The sequence below is a fragment of the Carcharhinus amblyrhynchos genome, chromosome 7, assembly GCF_965287045.1.
Source record: "Carcharhinus amblyrhynchos chromosome 7, sCarAmb.v2.hapA, whole genome shotgun sequence".
Taxonomy (NCBI): domain Eukaryota; kingdom Metazoa; phylum Chordata; class Chondrichthyes; order Carcharhiniformes; family Carcharhinidae; genus Carcharhinus; species Carcharhinus amblyrhynchos.
Genome location: NC_137330.1, coordinates 122580510 through 122599681, shown reverse-complemented (window position 1 = coordinate 122599681; position 19172 = coordinate 122580510). Strand labels below are relative to the sequence as shown.

Below are 19172 nucleotides of genomic sequence, written 5' to 3'. Positions count from 1 at the left end.
ATAATCCCTGTGTGACCAGTGCATTGATTTCAGAACTTGTGTTCTCCATTTCAAAATCCTCTGGCCTTCTTTCCTCTTGTCTTGACTTCATTCCTTATAGCCCTGCTCACTAACACCAGGCTTCCCGTTCCCAGCTTTCCCTGCATAACTACTGGTGGCAGTCCGTTCAGACAACATGCTCCTGTCCTCTTGGTTGCTGATCTGATGCCTTCTTAATACTCGCACCTTTAGTTTCCCATCCACCTCAATTCTTCCTTTTCAAGAACAAAGTACAAGAGAAAATACTGGAAATGCTCAGTGCATCTCATGGCATGTGTTGGAACTCGCAGATCAATGATCGTTTGTCAGAATTAGAGGTGCTTGGAGGTGTGATAGTTTGTAAACCAGCCAAGAAAATGGGGGAGGAAAGAATAAACTGTAGCTTCTATTTATATGATAGCTTTAACATAAAATGTGCAAGAAGCTTTGCAGGAGAGTTATAAAACAAAATTAGATACCGAGCCTCATATGACAATATTAGGGCAGATAGCTAAGAGCTTGCTCCAAATAATAGTCCTGGTGTTTTACAGGAAGAAAGGAGCAAGATTTAGGGAGGAAATCTTAGAGCTTAAAGCCTAGGCAGCTGAAGTGAGTGACCATCATTGGAGCAATTCAAATTGGGGTTGCTCAAGAGGCCAGAATTAGATGAGTGCAAATATCCTGAAGGGTTGTAGTTCTGGAGAATATAGAAACCAGGAGAGGGACAAGAGGAGATGGCAAGATTAGCCCCAATAGCTGCATTGGGTGTGAAGGTTGCTGAGAGAGTGGGATTAAACATTTGGGTTTGCTACTTACAGTGACCGCTTTGGAAGATAGTGGGAGAGTCCATTTCACGCTGCTACTATCAGTTAAAAAGATGTTCTGCCTACCACACACCAGTAATGTGATATATAGACTTTAGTGTCAGTGCAATGACATGTACGTGCCAGCAACTGGCAGCAGATCATATCAACAGCACATCCCCTTGGATGTTCACAACAGGCACACTAATGACTATACTCAACCAACCTGTGTTTACAAAACTTGGAATATCTTCTTGAACATTAAATGTGAATCTGCCATTGGACAACACTTGCTGAACAATTCTGAGTGTGATGAGAACCAATTTGAGGTTATTCGTTCTGCTTGTCGTAGGGAACATGTTAGAAGCTATTATTGAAGACATTGTAGCAGAACATTGAGAAAAATTCAAGGTGATCAGACAGAGACCTCATGGTTTTACAAAAGAGAAATCATGTTTAACCATTTTATTGGCGCTCTTTGCAGTGGTCACATATATTGTAGACAAAGGGTACTTTATTTAAATCCCATAAGGCATTTGAAAGGTGCTACATCAAAGGTTATTGCTTAAAATAAATGCTTCTAGTGTATGCGGTAACGTATTGGCTGGTATAGAAGATTGGCGAGCTAACCAGAAACAAAGTAGGCATAAATGGGTCTTTTTCTGGTTGGCAATAAATCATGTCCCAAAGGGATCACTGTTGGATCCTGAACTCTTAACAATTCATATAAATGACTTGGATGCAAATATGGTTGCTACAGTTACTGATGATACAAAGAGAGGTAGGTAGCAAGTTCTGAAGACGACACAAGGAGGCTCCAATATGTTAATTGAGTGGGCAAAAATCTGGCAAATAGATTCTCGATTTTGGAAAGTATTGTTTCTTGTGCGCTATATAGACAAAGCATACCGCTTATATAGAAGTAAATGCAAGAGTGCAGAATGCAGTGTTATAGTTAAAGCCAGGGTGTCGAGAAAGATCAACTTAATGCAAGATAGGTCCATTCGAAAGTCTGATGGCAGCAGGAAGAAACTGTTCTTGAGTCAGTTGGTACATGACCTCAGACTTTTGTATCTTTTCCCCAATGGAAGAAGGTAGAAGAGAGAATGTCCAAGGCTGTGGGGTTCTTAATTATGCTGGCTGCTTTGCCGAGGCAGTGGGAAACGTAGACAGATTTAATGGATGGGAGGATGGTTTGCGTGATGGACTGGGCTACTTTCACAATCTTTCGTACTTTCTTGCCAAAGCCTGGTTACATCAAAATTAGATTATCTAAAACCTGATAGCAATTAGGAAATAGATGGATGATGATGGAAAGGGGTCCAGAGTTAAAGCTGGAAGTCCACTCACAGCATTGATGTTGGTCAGGTGGAGTCAATATGGAGTATTGATGAATTGTTGTCCGAGTTGAATCAAGGAATCCCTGCAGTGCAGAAGAAGGCCATTCAGCCCATTGAATTTGCACTGTCTCCCTGATAGAGTATGTTACCTAGGCCCTCTCCTCTGCCCCTTCACTGTAACCTCCATGTTTATCACGGCTAATCCATCTAACCTATGCATCTTTGGATGCTATGGGACAATTTAATATGGCCAATCCACCAAACCTGCACATCTTTGGACTGGGAGGAAACAAAGATTTTTGCTGAGGACTAATCACTCAGAGTCAGGGGATTGTGAAGACACGGCAAGGGATGAGTTGGACGAAGGAATGGGGTTAGTGGAAAATGATGTGGAAGAGGGATCTGGTGGGACAACTGTATCCATGAGTTGTTAAAGCCTGCAGACCTTAATGTGTGAATGGAAGGCAAGATATATTTTGTTAAAGTGAAGGATGAGTGGAATGTGGACCAAGATAGTTTTGAAATAGTCAGTGGTGCTGAGGTAAAAAATCAAAAATGTGCATGTGGTAATGTACAATGTTGAGTATGGATGTCTAGATTCACATAGTAGTGCACAGCATTGAGTATGGATTCAACAGTGGTTTGAGGAACACTGAATCTCTGGGAAATATCTCCAATCAAGGAAGGATCGGAATATGATGGGTGGACTTTGAGTTAGAATCTACTTGGAATGAGTCAGGGCCGCAGACGGTTATTGAGGAAAGTGATGTGACTGGAAGCACTCCCAGTTCTTACGAATAGTCGCCAATCTGAAACAATCAGTCTGTTTTCCTCTCCACAGATATGCTCTGCTGCCAGAGTATCTCCAGCATTTTCTGTTCATTATTTCTACTTTCCTTTCATTGTTCTGTCCAGCAATCACTCTCAGGTTCAAGAAGCTTATCTCTGCCTCAGGGATGTGGAGGAATGAAAGTTCTGTGTATTGTAATGTTCCAAATCCTTTATTACAAAATTCACCCTCTGATTTCTATCCTTGCACTCCCAGGCCAGAATGTATATGGATTCAGCAGCACAAAGCCTCGCCGGTTACAGTGGACGTGGCTGGGTCATGCTATCATTTCCTATGGATCACTGACTTTGCACGTGTCCACTCTGCAAATGTACATCCTGCTGCAATTTAATGAGTGGGAGGTAAGCCAATACTGTCTATATTGAATAGAAGCATTTCTGAAGTTCTAGCTCTATCATTGCTGACTTTCAGTAATGTGTTCTTGTTTTGTGTACCACAGCCATAGATCTGTCCTGCATCTTAAACGTTTTCATAACTGACTGCTTATTTTATCATTAATGACGATGCGACATTTGAACATATTTTGAATAAATCCCGTGGACCATAGAGACATAGAAAATAGGGCCAGAAATAGGCCCTTCGAGCCTGCTCTGCCGTTCATTATTATCATGACTGATCATCCAACGTAATATCCTGATTCCGCCTCCCCCTTTATATCTTTGGATCCCCCTTTACCCCAAGAACAACATCTAACTCCGTGAAAACATACATGCCGGAAACCTCCGATTTCATCCTGAGTGGGATTCCCTGGTGCCACTAGTAGTAGTCCTGAGATCACTACCTTTTGAGGTCCAGCTTTTCAACTTTCCTCCTAACTCCCTATATTCTGCTTTGTATGCCCTCATCCTTTTTTATTAAACCATGTCATTTGTTCCAATGTGTACCACTCATGCTTCCTCTCCAGAATGTTCTGCAGTCACTCCACGACATCCTTGACCCTAGCACCAGTAAGGCAACTTACCATCCTGGAGTCTTGTTTGCAGCTCCAGAAACTCCAATCTATTCCTGTTACAATTGAATCCCCTATAACTGTTGCCATCCCACACTTCTTACTCAGCCAGAGTGTAACTAAATGGCTATTGCTGCTTTACTTCAAGATGCCACTCTCCTCAACAGCGTCCAAAGAGGTATATCTGTTTTTCAGGAGAATAGCCAGAGGAGATTCCCCCATTAGCACATAGTCCCCTTTCTCGGCCTAGTGGTCATCCATTCCCTTCCTGCCTGTGGAGTCTGAGCCTGTGCTGTGACCCACGCGTCACATGCTATCCAAGCTACTGTCTGCCTTGCGGATGTTCCATAATGAACCCAGCCACCTCTTTAGCTTGGGAACCTGGGCTTTCAGGAATTGCATCTGGAGCCACTTCCTGCACATATGCTGGCCCCAAGAACTGAAAATGTTTCCAGCTTCCCACATGGAGCTTCAGGAGCACACCTCAGCTTTCAGCTTTCCTGCCATGACTTAACCCTTTAAATTAAACCTTTGGAAGATCCACCATATCAAATAATATCAATTACTGTAGGGGCCCTTCTCTTCTGGCCTCGTTACTGCAGAATATAGCCCTTATAAATGGTACCCGGTATAAAAATCTTACCTGGTATAAACAGTAAAAGTAGCAAATACTTGTCTGACCATCCCAACTATTTAGCAATCAGCTTCCTCCCCTGTAGCATCCATTGTTCCAGCAGGGCAAGACCGTACTGAAGATTTAAAAAATTAGCAAAGAACAATAAGCAAAAAGCCCTTTTCCCTTGGTACCGAATTCCCACTGTGCTGCAGTACTCACACTCACTCTCGCTCTGTCTCTGTCCCACTGCTTGTAGACAAAGCTCATGAGCAGTTCTGTTGAGCATTTTGGGATGTTTACTGTGAAATTTTCCATCAACAATTCATTTTTATTAAGTAATGTGTAAATTTGCTATGATTTACCATAAGATGTAGGCCATTTGAGTCTGCTCTGTCATTCAATGAGATCATGCCTGATCTGATATAGTCCTCAACTCCATTTCCCTGCCATATCCCCATCAACCTTTGATGCCCTTACTGATTAAAAATATGTCCATCTCAACCTTGAACAAACTTAATGACCCATCCTTTACTGCTTTCTGCAATAAAGAATTCGACAGATTCACTACCCTCAGAGACTGAAAAGCCTCTTCCTCGCTGTCTTAAATAGGTGATCTCTTACTCTGATTTCAGACCCCCTGGTCCTAGACTGTCCCATAAGGGGAAACAACCTCTCAGCAGCTACCCCCCTGTCAAGCCCCTGAGCAGCCTATATGCCTCAATAAGGTCACCTCTCATTCTTCTCACCTCTTATGAGGACAGGCACAACCTACTCAACCTATCATAAAAAAATCCCTCCAAACTTGGAACCAACCTAGTGAACTTTCTCTGGACTCTCTCCAGTGTCATTATATCTATCTTTCCTTAGCTAAGGGAACCAAAACTATTCACAGGTGAAGCCTAACTAGTGCCTTGTATAGTTTTAGTAAGACTTTCCTATTTTTATACTCTATTCCGTTTGAAATAAAGACCAATGTTACTTACTAGGTCTTGATCATTTTTAAAATGCATTTTAAGATAATTTGAACAAAAGCCCTTTGGAGCAATACTGATAAAATGTGATTGCATTATAGTACTCAGAAGATCATGAGCATTTTTATTATGTTGAAAACACTAAGAGGTTTATAATTTCTCTTTGAAAATGCTACTGTCAGGGTCTGACTGGCAAAATCCATTTGAAAAGTATTATCATTTGGCTTGGAAGTACCTCCCTATGCTTTCAGGTGGTGTTACGAAGTGGGTACTCAGAGTTCTGAATAGGATGGTGTGTAATCCTTGGGTGAGGTATTGTATTGAGAAGCAAATTTTACCTATGCTGATTGGATTAGTTAATATCAACTTTATTTTGAAAAAGTGACCAAAGAGGTGGATGGGGGTAAGGCAGTTGACGTGGTATATATGGATTTTAGTAAGGCGTTTGATAAGGTTCACCATGGTAGGCTTCTGCAGAAAATGCAGATGTATGGGATTGAGGGTAATCTAGGAAATTGGATCAGGAATTGTCTAGCAGATAGGAGACAGAGGGTGGTGGTTGATGGTAAATATTCGTCATGGAATTCGGTTACGAGTGGTGTGCCTGAGGGATCTGTTTTGGGGCCACTGCTGTTTGTAATTTTTATTAATGATCTGGATGAGGGTATAGTTGGGTGGATTAGTAAATTTGCTGATGACACCAAAGTCGGAGGTGTGGTAGATTGTGAGGAAGGGTGTCATAGTTTGCAGGAAGACTTGGACAGGTTGCAGAGCTGGGCCGAGAGGTGGCGGATGGAGTTTAATGCGGGGAAGTGTGAGGTAATTCACTTTGGTAGGAATAACAGATGTGTTGAGTATAGGGCTAACGGGAGGACTTTGAATAGTGTGGATGAACAGAGGGATCTAGGTGTATGTACATAGATCCCTGAAAGTTGGGAATCAAGTAGATAAGGTTGTTAAGAAGGCATACGGTGTCTTGGCGTTTATTGGTAGGGGGATTGAATTTAGGAGTCGCAGCGTCATGTTGCAACTGTACACAACTCTGGTGCGGCCGCACTTGGAGTACTGTGTGCAGTTCTGGTCCCCACATTACAGGAAGGATGTGGAGGCTTTGGAGAGGGTGCAGAGGAGGTTTACCAGGATGTTGCCTGGTATGGAGGGGAGGTCCTATGAGGAGAGACTGAGGGATTTGGGGTTGTTTTCGTTGGAAAGAAGGCGGCTAAGAGGGGATCTTATTGAAACATATAAGATGATTAGAGGTTTAGATAGGGTGGACAGTGATAGCCTTTTTCCTCTGATGGAGAAAGCTAGCACAAGGGGGCATGGCTTTAAATTAAGGGGTGGTAGTTATAGGACGGATGTCAGGGGTAGGTTCTTTACCCAGAGGGTGGTGAGGGATTGGAATGCCCTGCCTGCTGCGGTTGTAAATGCGCCTAGTTTGGGGGCGTTTAAGAGATCCGTGGATAGGTTTATGGACGAAAAGGGATTGGTTTAGGTTAGAGGGTCATTGTTTTTTTAACTGGTCGGCGCAACATCGTGGGCCGAAGGGCCTGTTCTGCGCTGTAATGTTCTATGTTCTATCAATGAGATGTTGTCACTTTAAAGGAGTGCAAGAACAGCAGACCTCCTCGGGGTCCATGTACATAAATCTTGGAAGGCAGCAGGTCAAGTTTCAATCAAAGAATCCTTGACTATACAAATAGAGACATAGGTGGGATGTTCCGTTCCTCCTCCCCCCCGGCTTGATTTCTGGCAGTGGAATCTTGCAGTCTTCCAATGTCTGTGCCGTTTTGTGTGGCTCGCCTGTCTTGCTGCTGGGAACACAGGTGGGACTGGAAGATCCCACTGGTGTGAAAGGCTGGAAACGCCCACCATAGAGTTCAAAAGCAAGTGAGTTATCCCTTTGTAAATTGTTGGTTAAACCTCAGCTGCACTATTTTATCCAAACTTTAGGATCTCAAGATCTTGCAGCAGGCGCAATGGAAATTTACTATGTATGAGTACGATTTGCTGGAAGATTTATTAGGATGCAGGACTTCAGTTATGTGGAGAGACTTGAGGAATTGGGATTGTTATCCTTTGAGCAGAGGAGACTATGGGGAGGTTTAGTACGTGATAAAAATTGTAAAGAGTTTTGGTAGAGTAAATAAGAAGAAACTGATGTTACTGGCAGAAGGGTCAGTAACCAGAGTCACAGACTTGGGGTCATTGACAGAGGAGATGAGAAAAGTCTTTATGTAGCTGGTGGTTATGATTGTAATGCTCTATTGAAAGGGCACTTGAGGCAATTTAATATTGACTTTTGGAAGGGAATTGGATAAATACTTAAAGAATAAATTCAGGGCTGCAGAGAAAGAGCTAGGGAATGAGAGGAACTGATATCTGTGACTGCAGTGACAGACTGTGTGAGTTTCTGTGCTGCAGGATTTCGGATTCAAGCATTTTCCACTTTCTTTTAATTTTTCCCTGTAAGGAAGTTCCTGTGGAGACCATCTTGAAATCGACAGGATTGTCCCCAGTTTTGGTTAGTCACGCACTGGAACCTCTAATAGGAGAAAATGACATCCTCGTACAACCTGGCGCTGACAAAAATAAACTCAAAGGTATGTACACTTCTGCCAACTATAGGCATGAATCCATTCAAGTATTCCTGCACCAACCTGTTTAAGTTGTACTTCAGTATAAGAAGTGTTTTATTCTTCCAGTTTCCTCCTCCTATTCCTGAAGATATTGATCCAGTTTTTGGTACTGGTGCTGACAGCCTCACTGTTACCTTTTGATGTGTAATTGAGATTGAGAGGGTCAGTACATTGTTCAGCTGTGATGAGAATCACAGACCGACCATATTTGCTGTCAGGAATTGCTGGACAGTGAGGAGGAATGGCTGAACATAAAAGTTAACTTGGTTTTGCATTCCCCAGTAAGACTTACTGCACTGATTTGTTGAGCTTTAACTGCTGCTTAGCTGAAACTGCCTCAGTCTAGATAGAGCAATGACCACACTCAGGTTAAATACTTAGTTCCATAACCCATGGCTTTGTGCAGAGAGCTAATGTACAATTGTCTTTTTAGTTGTAATTAATAAAATAGATTGAATTTTATTTGAAACTGTGAATGTCTTTGCTGAATAATCTAGCAGCAGAATTTTATATCTGTGCAGCAGGTATGTGATTAGGATGTCTAGACTTTCTGATAAGTTGCTGGATATATAGTGAAACCATAATTTGTGAATGTGACAAAGGTAAATTGTCCTCCTTGAACTGGCCATTCTCTGCTAACGTCCTTCACTGTCATCCAACTAACTGGGACTGCTCTTATGTGGTTCCATTCTCATCTGTCTAATCATAGCTTGCAATAGCTTCTCTTCCTGTTCTCACATGATTAATAATCAGTAAGGATAGGCAACGACATGATTATCTTCAACGTTGGTGCTCTGCATGATTATCCTCAGCATTGGTCTTCAGCCCTTTACTCCTTATACACCTATGACTGTGTGGCTAAATTCCTGTCCAACTGGATTTTCAAGTTTGCTGATGACACTACTGTTGTGGGTCGGAACTTAAACAATGGCAAGATGGAGTACAGGAAAGAGACAGAGAATCTGATGGACTGGTGCGACAACAATAATTTCTTCCTCAATGTCAACAAAACAAAGGAGATTGTCATCACCTTCAGGAAGTGGAGGACATGCCCCTGTCTACATCAACGGGGACAAAGTAGAAATGGTGGAGACCTTCGAGTTCCCAGGTGGCCAGATCACAATGTGTCCTGGTCACTCCATACCAACACTATAGTTGGACAGCACAGTGATTCGCACTGCTGCCTCACAACATCAGGGACGGGGTTTGATTCCCAGCTTGGGTCACTGTCTGCACATTCCGTGTCTACATGTTTCCTCCGGGTGCTCCAGTTTCCTCCCATAGTCTGAAAGACATGCTGGTTAGGTGCATTGGCTATGCTAAATTCCTCCTCAGTGTGCCCAACAGGCGCCGGAGTGTGGGGACTAGGGGATTTTCACAGTAACTTCATTGCAGTGTTAATGTAAGCCTACTTGTGACACTAATAAATAAACTTTAAAGCCCACTAACACCTCCACTTTCTCAGGATGCTAAGGAAATTTGGCATGTCCACTACAATGTCTCACCAATTTTGCAGATGTTCCATAAAAAGCATCCTTTCTGGGTGTACCACAGCTTGGCAGAAGACTGCAAAAAAACTACAAAGGGTTAGAACAAAGAAAATTACAGCTCAGGAACAGGCCCTTTGGCCGTCCAAGCCTGCACTGACCATGCTGCCCAAGTTAAGTAAAACCCCCACCCCTTTCAGGGACCATATCCCTCTATTCCCACCCTATTCATGTATTTATCAGGATGCACCTTAAAAGTCACTACCATATCCATGTCCACTACCTTGCCCGGCAACATGTTCCAGGCACCCACCACCTGTGTAAAAAATCTGCCTCGTACATCTCCTTTCAACCTTGCCCTTCGCAACTTAAACCTATGCCCTTGAGTAATTCACTCTTCCATCCTGGGAAAAAGCTTCTGACTATCCACTCTGTCCATGCTCCTCATAATCCTGGAAACTTCTATCAGGTCGCCCCTCAACCTCCGTCATTCCAGTGAGAACAAGCCAACTTTCTCCAATCTCTCCTCATAGCTAATGCCCTCCATACCAAGCAACATCCTGATAAATCTTTTTTGTACCCTCTCCAAAGCCCCCACATTCTTCTGGTAGTGTGGCAACGGAATTGAACACTGTATTCTGACCTAACTATGGTTCTATAAAGCTGCAACATGACTTGCCAATTATTAAACACAATGCTAATGAAAACAAGCATGCCGTATGCCTTCTTCACTACCTTCGCCACCTGCATTGCCACTTTCAGTGACCTGTGTACTTGTACACCCAAATCCCTTTGCCTGTCAATACTCTTAAGAGTTCTGCCATTTACTGTATATTTTCTATGTTTATTAGACTTTCCAAAATGCATTACCTCACATTTGTCCGGATTAAACTCCATCTGCCATCTCTCTGCCCAAGTCTCCAAGCAATCTATATCCTGCTGTATCCTCTGATGGTCCTCATCGCTATCTGCAAATCCACCAACCTTGGTGTTGTCTGCAAACTTGTTAATCAAACCAGTCACATTTTCCTCCAAATCATTTATCTATATTACAAACAGCAAAGATCCCACCACTGATCCCTGAGGAATGCCACTTGTCACGGCTCTCCATTCAGAAACGCACCCTTTCACTGCTATCCTCTGTCTTCTTTAACCGAGATGATGTGGAGATGCTGGCGTTGGACTGGGCTAAACATAGTAAAAAGTCTCATAACACCAGGTTAAAGAGAATTCCCACCCACCTGACAAAGGAACAGCCAGTTCCGAAAGCTAGTGGCGTTTGCTACAAATAAACCTGTTGGACTGTAACCTGGTGTTGTGAGACTTGTTACTATGTTCTTTGACTGAACCAGTTTTGTATCCACTTTGCCAGCTCACTTCTGATCCTACGTGACTTCACCTTCTGCACCGGTCTGCCGTGAAGGATCTGGTCAAAGGCCTTACTGAAGTCCATGTAGACAACATCCACTGCCCTACCCTTGTTAATTATCTTCGTCACTTCTTGGAAAAAGTCAATTTTGTGAGACACGACCTCCCCTTCACAAAACTATGTTGCCTGTCACTAATACATCCACTTATTTCCAAGTGGGAATAAATCCTGTCTCGAAGAACCCTCTCCAATAATTTCTCTATCACTGATGTAAGGCTCACTGACCTGTAATTATTTGGATTATTCTTCTATCTTTCTTTAGCCAATGTTGTTCCTTTGTTTTTCTCCAATCCTCTGGAGGTAGACAAAAGGCAGGTAACTATAGGCGAGTTAGCTTAACTTCTGTAGCAGGGAAAATGCTTGAATCTATCATCAAGGAAGAAATAGCAAGACATCTGCATATAGAACATAGAACATTACAGCGCAGTACAGGCCTTTCGGCCCTCGATGTTGCGCCGACCAGTGGAACCAATCTAATGGCCCTCTAACCTAAACTATTCCAATGTTATCCATATGCCTATCCACTGACCATTTGAACGCCCTTAAAGTTGGCGAGTCCACTACTGCTGCGGGCGGGTCATTCCACGCCCTTACTACCCTCTGAGTAAAGAACCTACCTCCGACATCCGTCCTATAATTACCACCCCTCAATTTAAAGCTATGTCCTCTTGTGTTAGCCATCACCATCCGAGGAAAAAGGCTCTCTCTGTCCACCCTATCTAATCCTCTGATCATCTTGTATGCCTCAATTGGGTCACCTCTCAACCTTCTTCTCTCTAACGAAAATAACCTCAAGTCCCTCAGCCTTTCCTCATAAAACCTTTCCACCATACCAGGCAGCATCCTGGCCCTCCTATGCACCCTTTCCAATGCCTCCACATCTTTTTTATAATGCGGCGACCAGAACTGCATGCAATACTCCAAGTGCGACCGCACCAGAGTTTTGTACAGTTGCAACATGACCTCACGGCTCTGAAATTCAATCCCTCTACCAGTAAAAGCTAACACACTGCACACCTTCTTAACAACCTTATCAACCTGGGTGCCAACTTTCAGGGATCTATGCACATGTACTCCAAGATCTCTCTGCTCGTCGACACTACCAAGAGTCCTTCCATTAGCCTTATATTCTGTGCTCCTGTTACTCTTACCAAGGTGAATCACCTCACACTTCTCTGCATTAAACTCCATTTGCCACCTCTCAGCCCAGCTCTGCAGCTTATTTATGTCCCTCTGCAAACTGTAATATCCATCCTCACTGTCTACAGCTCCTCCAACTTTGGTGTCGTCAGCAAATTTACTAACCCATCCTTCTACACCCTCATCTAGGTCATTTATAAAAATGACAAACAGCAGTGGCCCCAAAACAGATCCCTGAGGTACACCACTTGTAACTGAACTCCAGGTTGAATATTTCCCATCAACCACCACCTTCTGTCTTCTATTAGCTAGCCAATTCCTGATCCAAACTGCTAAATCACCCTCAATCCCATGCATCTGCATTTTCTGCAATAGCCTACCATGGGGAACCTTATCAAACGCTTTGCTAAAATCCATATACACCACGCCAACTGCCTTACCCTTATCCACCTCTTTGGTGACCTTTTCAAAAAACTCTAAGGTTTGTGAGGCATGACCTACCCTTCACAAAACCGTGTTGACTACCCCTAATCAAATTATTTCTCTCTAGATGATGATAAATCCTATCCCTTATAATTCTTTCCAAAACTTTGCCCACAACAGAAGTAAGGCTCACCGGTCTATAATTCCCAGGATGGTCTCTACTCCCCTTCTTGAACGAGGGGACAACATTTGCTACCCTCCAGTCTTCCGGTACTATACCTGTAGTCAATGACGATATGAGGATCAAAGCCAAAGGCTCTGCGATCCCCTCCCTAGCCTCCCAGAGAATCCTAGGGTAAATCCCATCTGGCCCAGGGGACTTATCTATTTTCATACTCTCAAGAATTGCTAACACCTCCTCCTTATGTACCTCAATCCCGTCTAGCCTAAAAGCCTGTTTCTCAGTATTGTCCTTGACTACATTGACCTTTTCCTGCGTGAATACTGACGAAAAACATTCATTTAGTGCCTCTCCTATCTCTTCAGGCTCCACGCACAACTTCTCACTACTGTCTCTGACTGGCCCTAATTTTGCCCTAACCAGTCTTTTATTCTTAACATACCTATGGAAAGCTTTAGGGTTCTCCTTGATCCTATCCGCCAAAATCTTTTCGTGTCCTCTTCTAGCTCCTCTTAACTCTCTCTTTAGCTCGTTCCTGGCTAATTTGTAACTCTCCAGTGCCCTGAGCCTTCACGTCTCATCTTTACATAAGCCTCCTTCTTCCTCTTCACCAGAGACTCAACTTCCTTAGTATATCACGGTTCCCTTGCTCGACCACTTCCTCCCTGCCTGACAGGTTCATATTTATCAAGGACTCGCAGTAGCTGCTCCTTGAATAAGCTCCACATTTCAGATGTTCCCAGCCCCTGCAGTTTCCTACTCCACCCTATGTATCCTAAATCTTGCCTAATAGCCTCATAATTACCTTTCCCCCAGCTATAACTTCTGCCCTTTGGTATATACCCTTCCATCACTAAGGCAAACGTAACCGAATTGTGGTCACTATCACCAAAGTGCTCACCTACCTCCAAGTCTAACACCTGGTCTGGTTCATTACCCTGTACCAAATCCAATGCAGCCTCACCTCTTGTTGGCCTATCTACATACTGTGTCAGGAAACCTTCCTGCACACATTGGACAAAAACTGATCCCTCTAACGTGCTTGAGCTATAGCTTTTCCAATCGATATTTGTAAAGTTAAAATCCCCCATAACAACTACCCTGTTACTTTTGCACCTATCCAGGATCATCTTTGCAATCCTTTCCTCTACATCTCTGGAATGTTTTGGAGGCCTATAAAAAAACTCCCAGCAGGGTGACCTCTCCTTTCTTGTTTCTAATGTCAGCCCATACTACTTCAATAGACAGGTCCACATCAAACGTCCTTTCTGCCACTGTAATACAGTCCTTGACTAACAATGCCACGCCTCCCCCTCTCCTACCACCTTCTCTGCTCTGACTGAAACATCTGAACCCCGGCACCTGCAACAACCATTCCTGTCCCTGCGCTTTCCGTGTCTCTGAAATGGCCACAACATCGAAGACCCTGGCACCAATCCAGGCGGTAAGTTCATCCACCTTATTGCGTATGCTCCTCGCATTAAAGTATACACACTTCAAACCACCCTCCCGCCTGCCAATACACTGCTGTGACCTAGAAACCTTATCCATGACCTCCCTATTCTCATCCTCCTGTACATTGGAGCTACAATTCAGGTTCCCTTCCCCCCTCTGTATCAGTGTAAACACCCCCCCCCCCATAGCATTGGCAAATTTTCCCCCCAAGATATTAGTACCTCTCTGGTTCAGGTGCAGACCATCCCTTTTGTAGAGGTCCCACCTACCCCAGAATGAGCCTCTACTGTCCAAGTATCTGAAGTGTCCCATTGGTAAGACGCAGCATGGGTTCATGAAGGGCAGGCCGTGTTTGACTAATTTGATGGAATTCTTTGAGAACATTACATGTGCAGTGGACAGTGGGGAGCCTTTGGATGTGATGTATCTGGATTTCCAGAAGGCATTTGACAAAGTGCCACACCAAAGACTGCTACATAAGATAAAGGTGCACGGTGTTATAGGTAATGTATTAGCACAGATAGAGAATTGGTTAACTGAAAAGAAGTCAAGAGTGGGAGTAAATGGGTTTTTCTCTGGTTGGCGATCAGTGACTAGTGATGTGCCTCAGGGATCAGTGTTGGGACTGAAATTGTTTATGATTTACATAGATGACTTGGAGTTGGGGACCAAGTATAGTGTGTCAAAATTTGCAGATGACACCAAGTTGGGTGGAAGAACAAAAGGTGCAGAGGCCTCTGAAAGTCTGCAAAGGCATATAGGTAATCTCAGTGAGTGGGCGAGAGTCTGGCAGGTGGAGTACAATGTTGGTAATGTGAGGTCATCCATTTTGGTCAGAATAACAGCAAAATGGACTATTTTTCAAATGGTAAAAAATTGCAACATGCTGCTTGCAGAGGGACCTGGGTGTCCTTGTACAGGAATCTCAGGGAGTTGGTTTGCAGGTGCAGCAGGTAATTAAGAAGGCAGATGGAATTTTGTTCTTCGTTGCTGGAAGGATGGAGTTTGAAAACAGCGAGGTTATGTTACAGCTGTATAAATTGCTGGTGAGGCCACACCTTGAATACTGTGTATAGTTTTGGTCTCCTTTCTTGAGAATGGATATACTGACACTGGAGGGGGTACAGAGGAGATTTACTAGGTTGATTCCGGAGTTGAGAGGGTTGCCTTATGAGGAGAAACTGAGTAGACTGAGGCTATACTCATTGGAATTCAGAAGAATGAGGGGAGATCTTATAGAAACATATAAGATTATGAAGGTAATAGATAAGATAGAAGCAAAGAAGTTGTTTCCACTGGCAGGTGAAATTAGAACTAGGGGTCACAGCCTCAAAATAAGGGGGAGCAGATTTAGGACTGAGTTGAGGAAGAACTTCTTCACACAAAGGGATGTGAATCTGTGGAATTCCCTGCCCAGTGAAGCAGTTGAGGCTACCTTATTGAATGTTTTTAAGGCAAGGATAGATCGATTTTTGAACAGTAAAGAAATTAAGGGCTATGGTGAGTGGGCAGGTAAGTGGAGCTGAGTCCACAAAAAGATCAGCCACGATCTTATTGAATGATGGAGCAGGCTCGAGGGGCCAGATGGCCTACTCGTACTCCTACTTTTTATATTCTTTAAATAATAATCCAGCTTCTCATTCTTTCTTCCCAAATGAGGTATCACACATTTTCCCACATTGAATTCTATTTGCCATTTTTTTGCCCACCAATTTAACCTGTCAATATTTCTCTGTAAACTATTTATATTCTTCTCACAGCCTGCCTTATCTCCCACATTTTATCATCTGCAAATGTGGTACGCTCAGTTCCTTCCTCTAAATCGTTAATATATACAATGAAGAACTGCAGTCATAAGAACATAAGAAATAGGAGCAGGAGTAGGCCATATAGCCCTTCGAGCCTGCCCCGCCATTCAACAAGATCATGGCTGATCTGTCGTGGCTCAGTTCCACATTCCCGCCCTCTCCCTGTAACCCTTAATCCCCTCTCTTATCAAGAACCCATCAACCCGCGTCTTAAAAATATTTAGCGAGGCAGCCTCCACCACTTCAACGGGCAGAGAATTCCAGAGATTCACCACCCTTTGAGTGAAGAAGTTCTTCCTCAACTCCGTTCTAAACCGCCCACCCTTTATCTTGAGGCTATGCTCCCTAGTCCTACTGTCCTTTCTGAGCGGGAAGAGTCTCTCCACCTCTATCCTATCCATCCCATTCATCATCTTATACGTCTCAATGAGATCTCCCCTCATTCTTCTAAACTCTAACGAGTACAAGCCTAGTTTATTCAGCCTCTCCTCATAGCTCAACCCCCTCAACTCCGGCATCAGCCTAGTAAACCTCCTCTGCACTCCCTCCAAGGCCAAAATATCCTTGCGTAGGTACGGCGCCCAAAACTGCACACAGTACTCCAGCTGCGGCCTCACCAATGCCCTATACAGCCGCAGCAAGACCTCCCTACTTTTATATTCAATCCCCCTCGCTATGAAGGCCAGCATCCCATTAGCCTTCCTGACCACCTGCTGCACCTGCAGGCTGGGTTTTTGCGACTCATGCATAAGGACCCCGAGGTCCCTCTGCACCGTCGCCTGCTGCAGTTTTTCCCCAGGTAAGTAATAATCCTTCCTACCATTATTCCTACTAAAGTGGACCACCTTGCACTTGCCAACATTAAATTCCATTTGCCATTTCCTGGCCCATTCACCCAGCCTATCTAGATCCTTCTGCAGACTCTCCACACCCTCCGCACAATTTGCCGTTCCACCAATCTTGGTGTCATCAGCAAATTTCGACACCCTACACTCGGTTCCCTCCTCCAGATCATGATCCCTGTGGCACTCTACTGGTTACTGCCCTCCAACCTGAGAATGACCCCCATCACTATTCACTCCATGTTAGTTCCATGTCAGAATATTACATCCAACACCATGAGCCCCTATCTCACGTAGTAACCTTTTCTGTGGGACCTTTCAAACGTCTTTTGAAACCCCAAACATACAACGTTGACTGGTTTTCCTCCCTCTCCCCTGGCTGATACCTCTCAAAGAACTCTAGTTAACGGCAGCACACTGGTTAGTGCTGCTGCCTCACAGCACCAAGGACCTAGGTTTGATTCCGGTCTTGAGTAGTTGTCTGTATGGAGTTTGCACATTCTCCCCATGCTTGCATGGGTATTCTCCGGGTGCTCCAGTTTCCTCCCACAGTTCAAAGATGTGTGGGTTTGGTGGATTGGTCATGCTAAATTGCCCCTTAGTTCCCAAGATGTGTAGGTTAGGGGGATTAATGAGTTAAATAAGTGGGATTATAGGGAAAGAGCCTGTGTAAAATGATCTGTCAGAGAGCCAGTGCAGATTTGATGGGTCAAATGGCCTTCTGCACTATAGAGGTTCTATGTTTCTGTCCTGATTCTATGAAATTTGTCAGCTACGATTTCCTCTTCATTAAACCATGCTGTCTCTGCTTGATCAGATTCTGACTCTCCAAATGCTCTGCTATTCTCTTCTTAGTAATCAATCCTAATACTTTTCCAGCAACTGAAGTTAAACTTACTGGCCAGTCATTTCCTGCACTTTGCCTCCTTCCATTTTTGAACAAGTATACCACTTTGGCAGTTTTCCACTCCTTTGGCATAGTTCCTCTGGAGGAGGTTCCATTTATGTGTTGTGTTTGAGTGTGATCTTTTCACATATTTGGATAAATTGTAAGGATTGGGAGAGTGTTAATGATCATTCAGCCCAGCACTCTCTTCCTGACCTTAGTGCCTGTAAATAATTGAGTTTTCTGATTACTCAGTGAGTCAGGAAAGGACCTGATAGCAATTTGTCTCGTCCAATAAGGCAGCTTTGATTTTGGTTGGGGTGTGTGGCAGGGAGGGGAGTGGTGAGGGTTTGAAAATTGGTTTTAGTGAACAGAGCTTAATAAGATAGGGACTCCAAAGTGTTGGATGGAATTAAGCTAATAAAGGGTACACGATGGGGCACTGCACTCTGCTACATTTTAGCCCAAAACAGAGAGATTGTAGTGGAAGTTGCACCGAATCACAGTGCAACAAGGCCCAGGGCTGAAGTCTGTCTTTAGTGTAGCATGTTTCATAGTTGTATTATTTGCATTCTGTTCTGCAGTGCAAAATGTTTTTAGATGCACCTTTCCACTGTCTTGATAATGTATACTTTAATCCTTTGTGCAAAATGAAATGTGTTCACACTCTTTGTCTTGTGCCATGCCTCCACTGATGTAAAGTTACTAGAGTAAACTGTCAAGACGCTCCTCCTGATGTATGTTTATAAACCTGATTTGACAGTGGCAAATTGCTATATGAAACTGCCAATACAGATGATGCGAACTGAGCTTGGGCAATCTCAACCATTGTCACATGTCTTACACAAAATGGCAATGGCAAAAGACAGTTAGTGTACAATCTGGAACAATGTTAGTGTTGGTTTAAAGTATATTATAGAGCTTTCCCCGCAGGCACTTTACTGTATTTGAGCTGGCAATATTTACTTGCATTAGGAGACAAGCATGGAAAGTGTCATCTGATTCACTCCTAACGTCATTTGCAATGGTATTTCCTTTTTTATTTCAAGTAATTGCAGCTATGCATGCTGTTCTGTGTTGTTTGTTCTCACTGTCAGAGATGTATTTTAAACGCTAATTTTTGCTTATTAAGGAACAGGATATCAATATAGAGAAGGTACCCATTTTATATATGAGCTGCATATAAAATGGGTTAATATGTTCTCTGTAATTTCCCTTCATCAGATTTTGCTCATTTGTTGCTGTGTGCAGACCCTTTAAGGTTGCCGTGTGTGTACACATCATAAAGGGATGACTTATGTGTGACCTGTGTCTGTATGGTAAGCTCTGGACTGC

General features: G+C 43.5%; 1 protein-coding gene across 2 annotated transcripts in view; it reads left to right on the top strand.

The window, feature by feature from the left end:
• cul9 (cullin 9) overlaps positions 1-19172 on the top strand; it is a 230272-nt gene that overhangs the window by 146120 nt on the left and 64980 nt on the right. For both annotated transcript variants that reach the window (XM_080193074.1, XM_080193073.1), the window contains exons 26-27: positions 3207-3352; positions 8021-8150. In XM_080193074.1, the coding sequence (XP_080049200.1) occupies positions 3207-3352; positions 8021-8150 (276 nt within the window). The remainder of the gene's footprint in view (positions 1-3206; positions 3353-8020; positions 8151-19172) is intronic.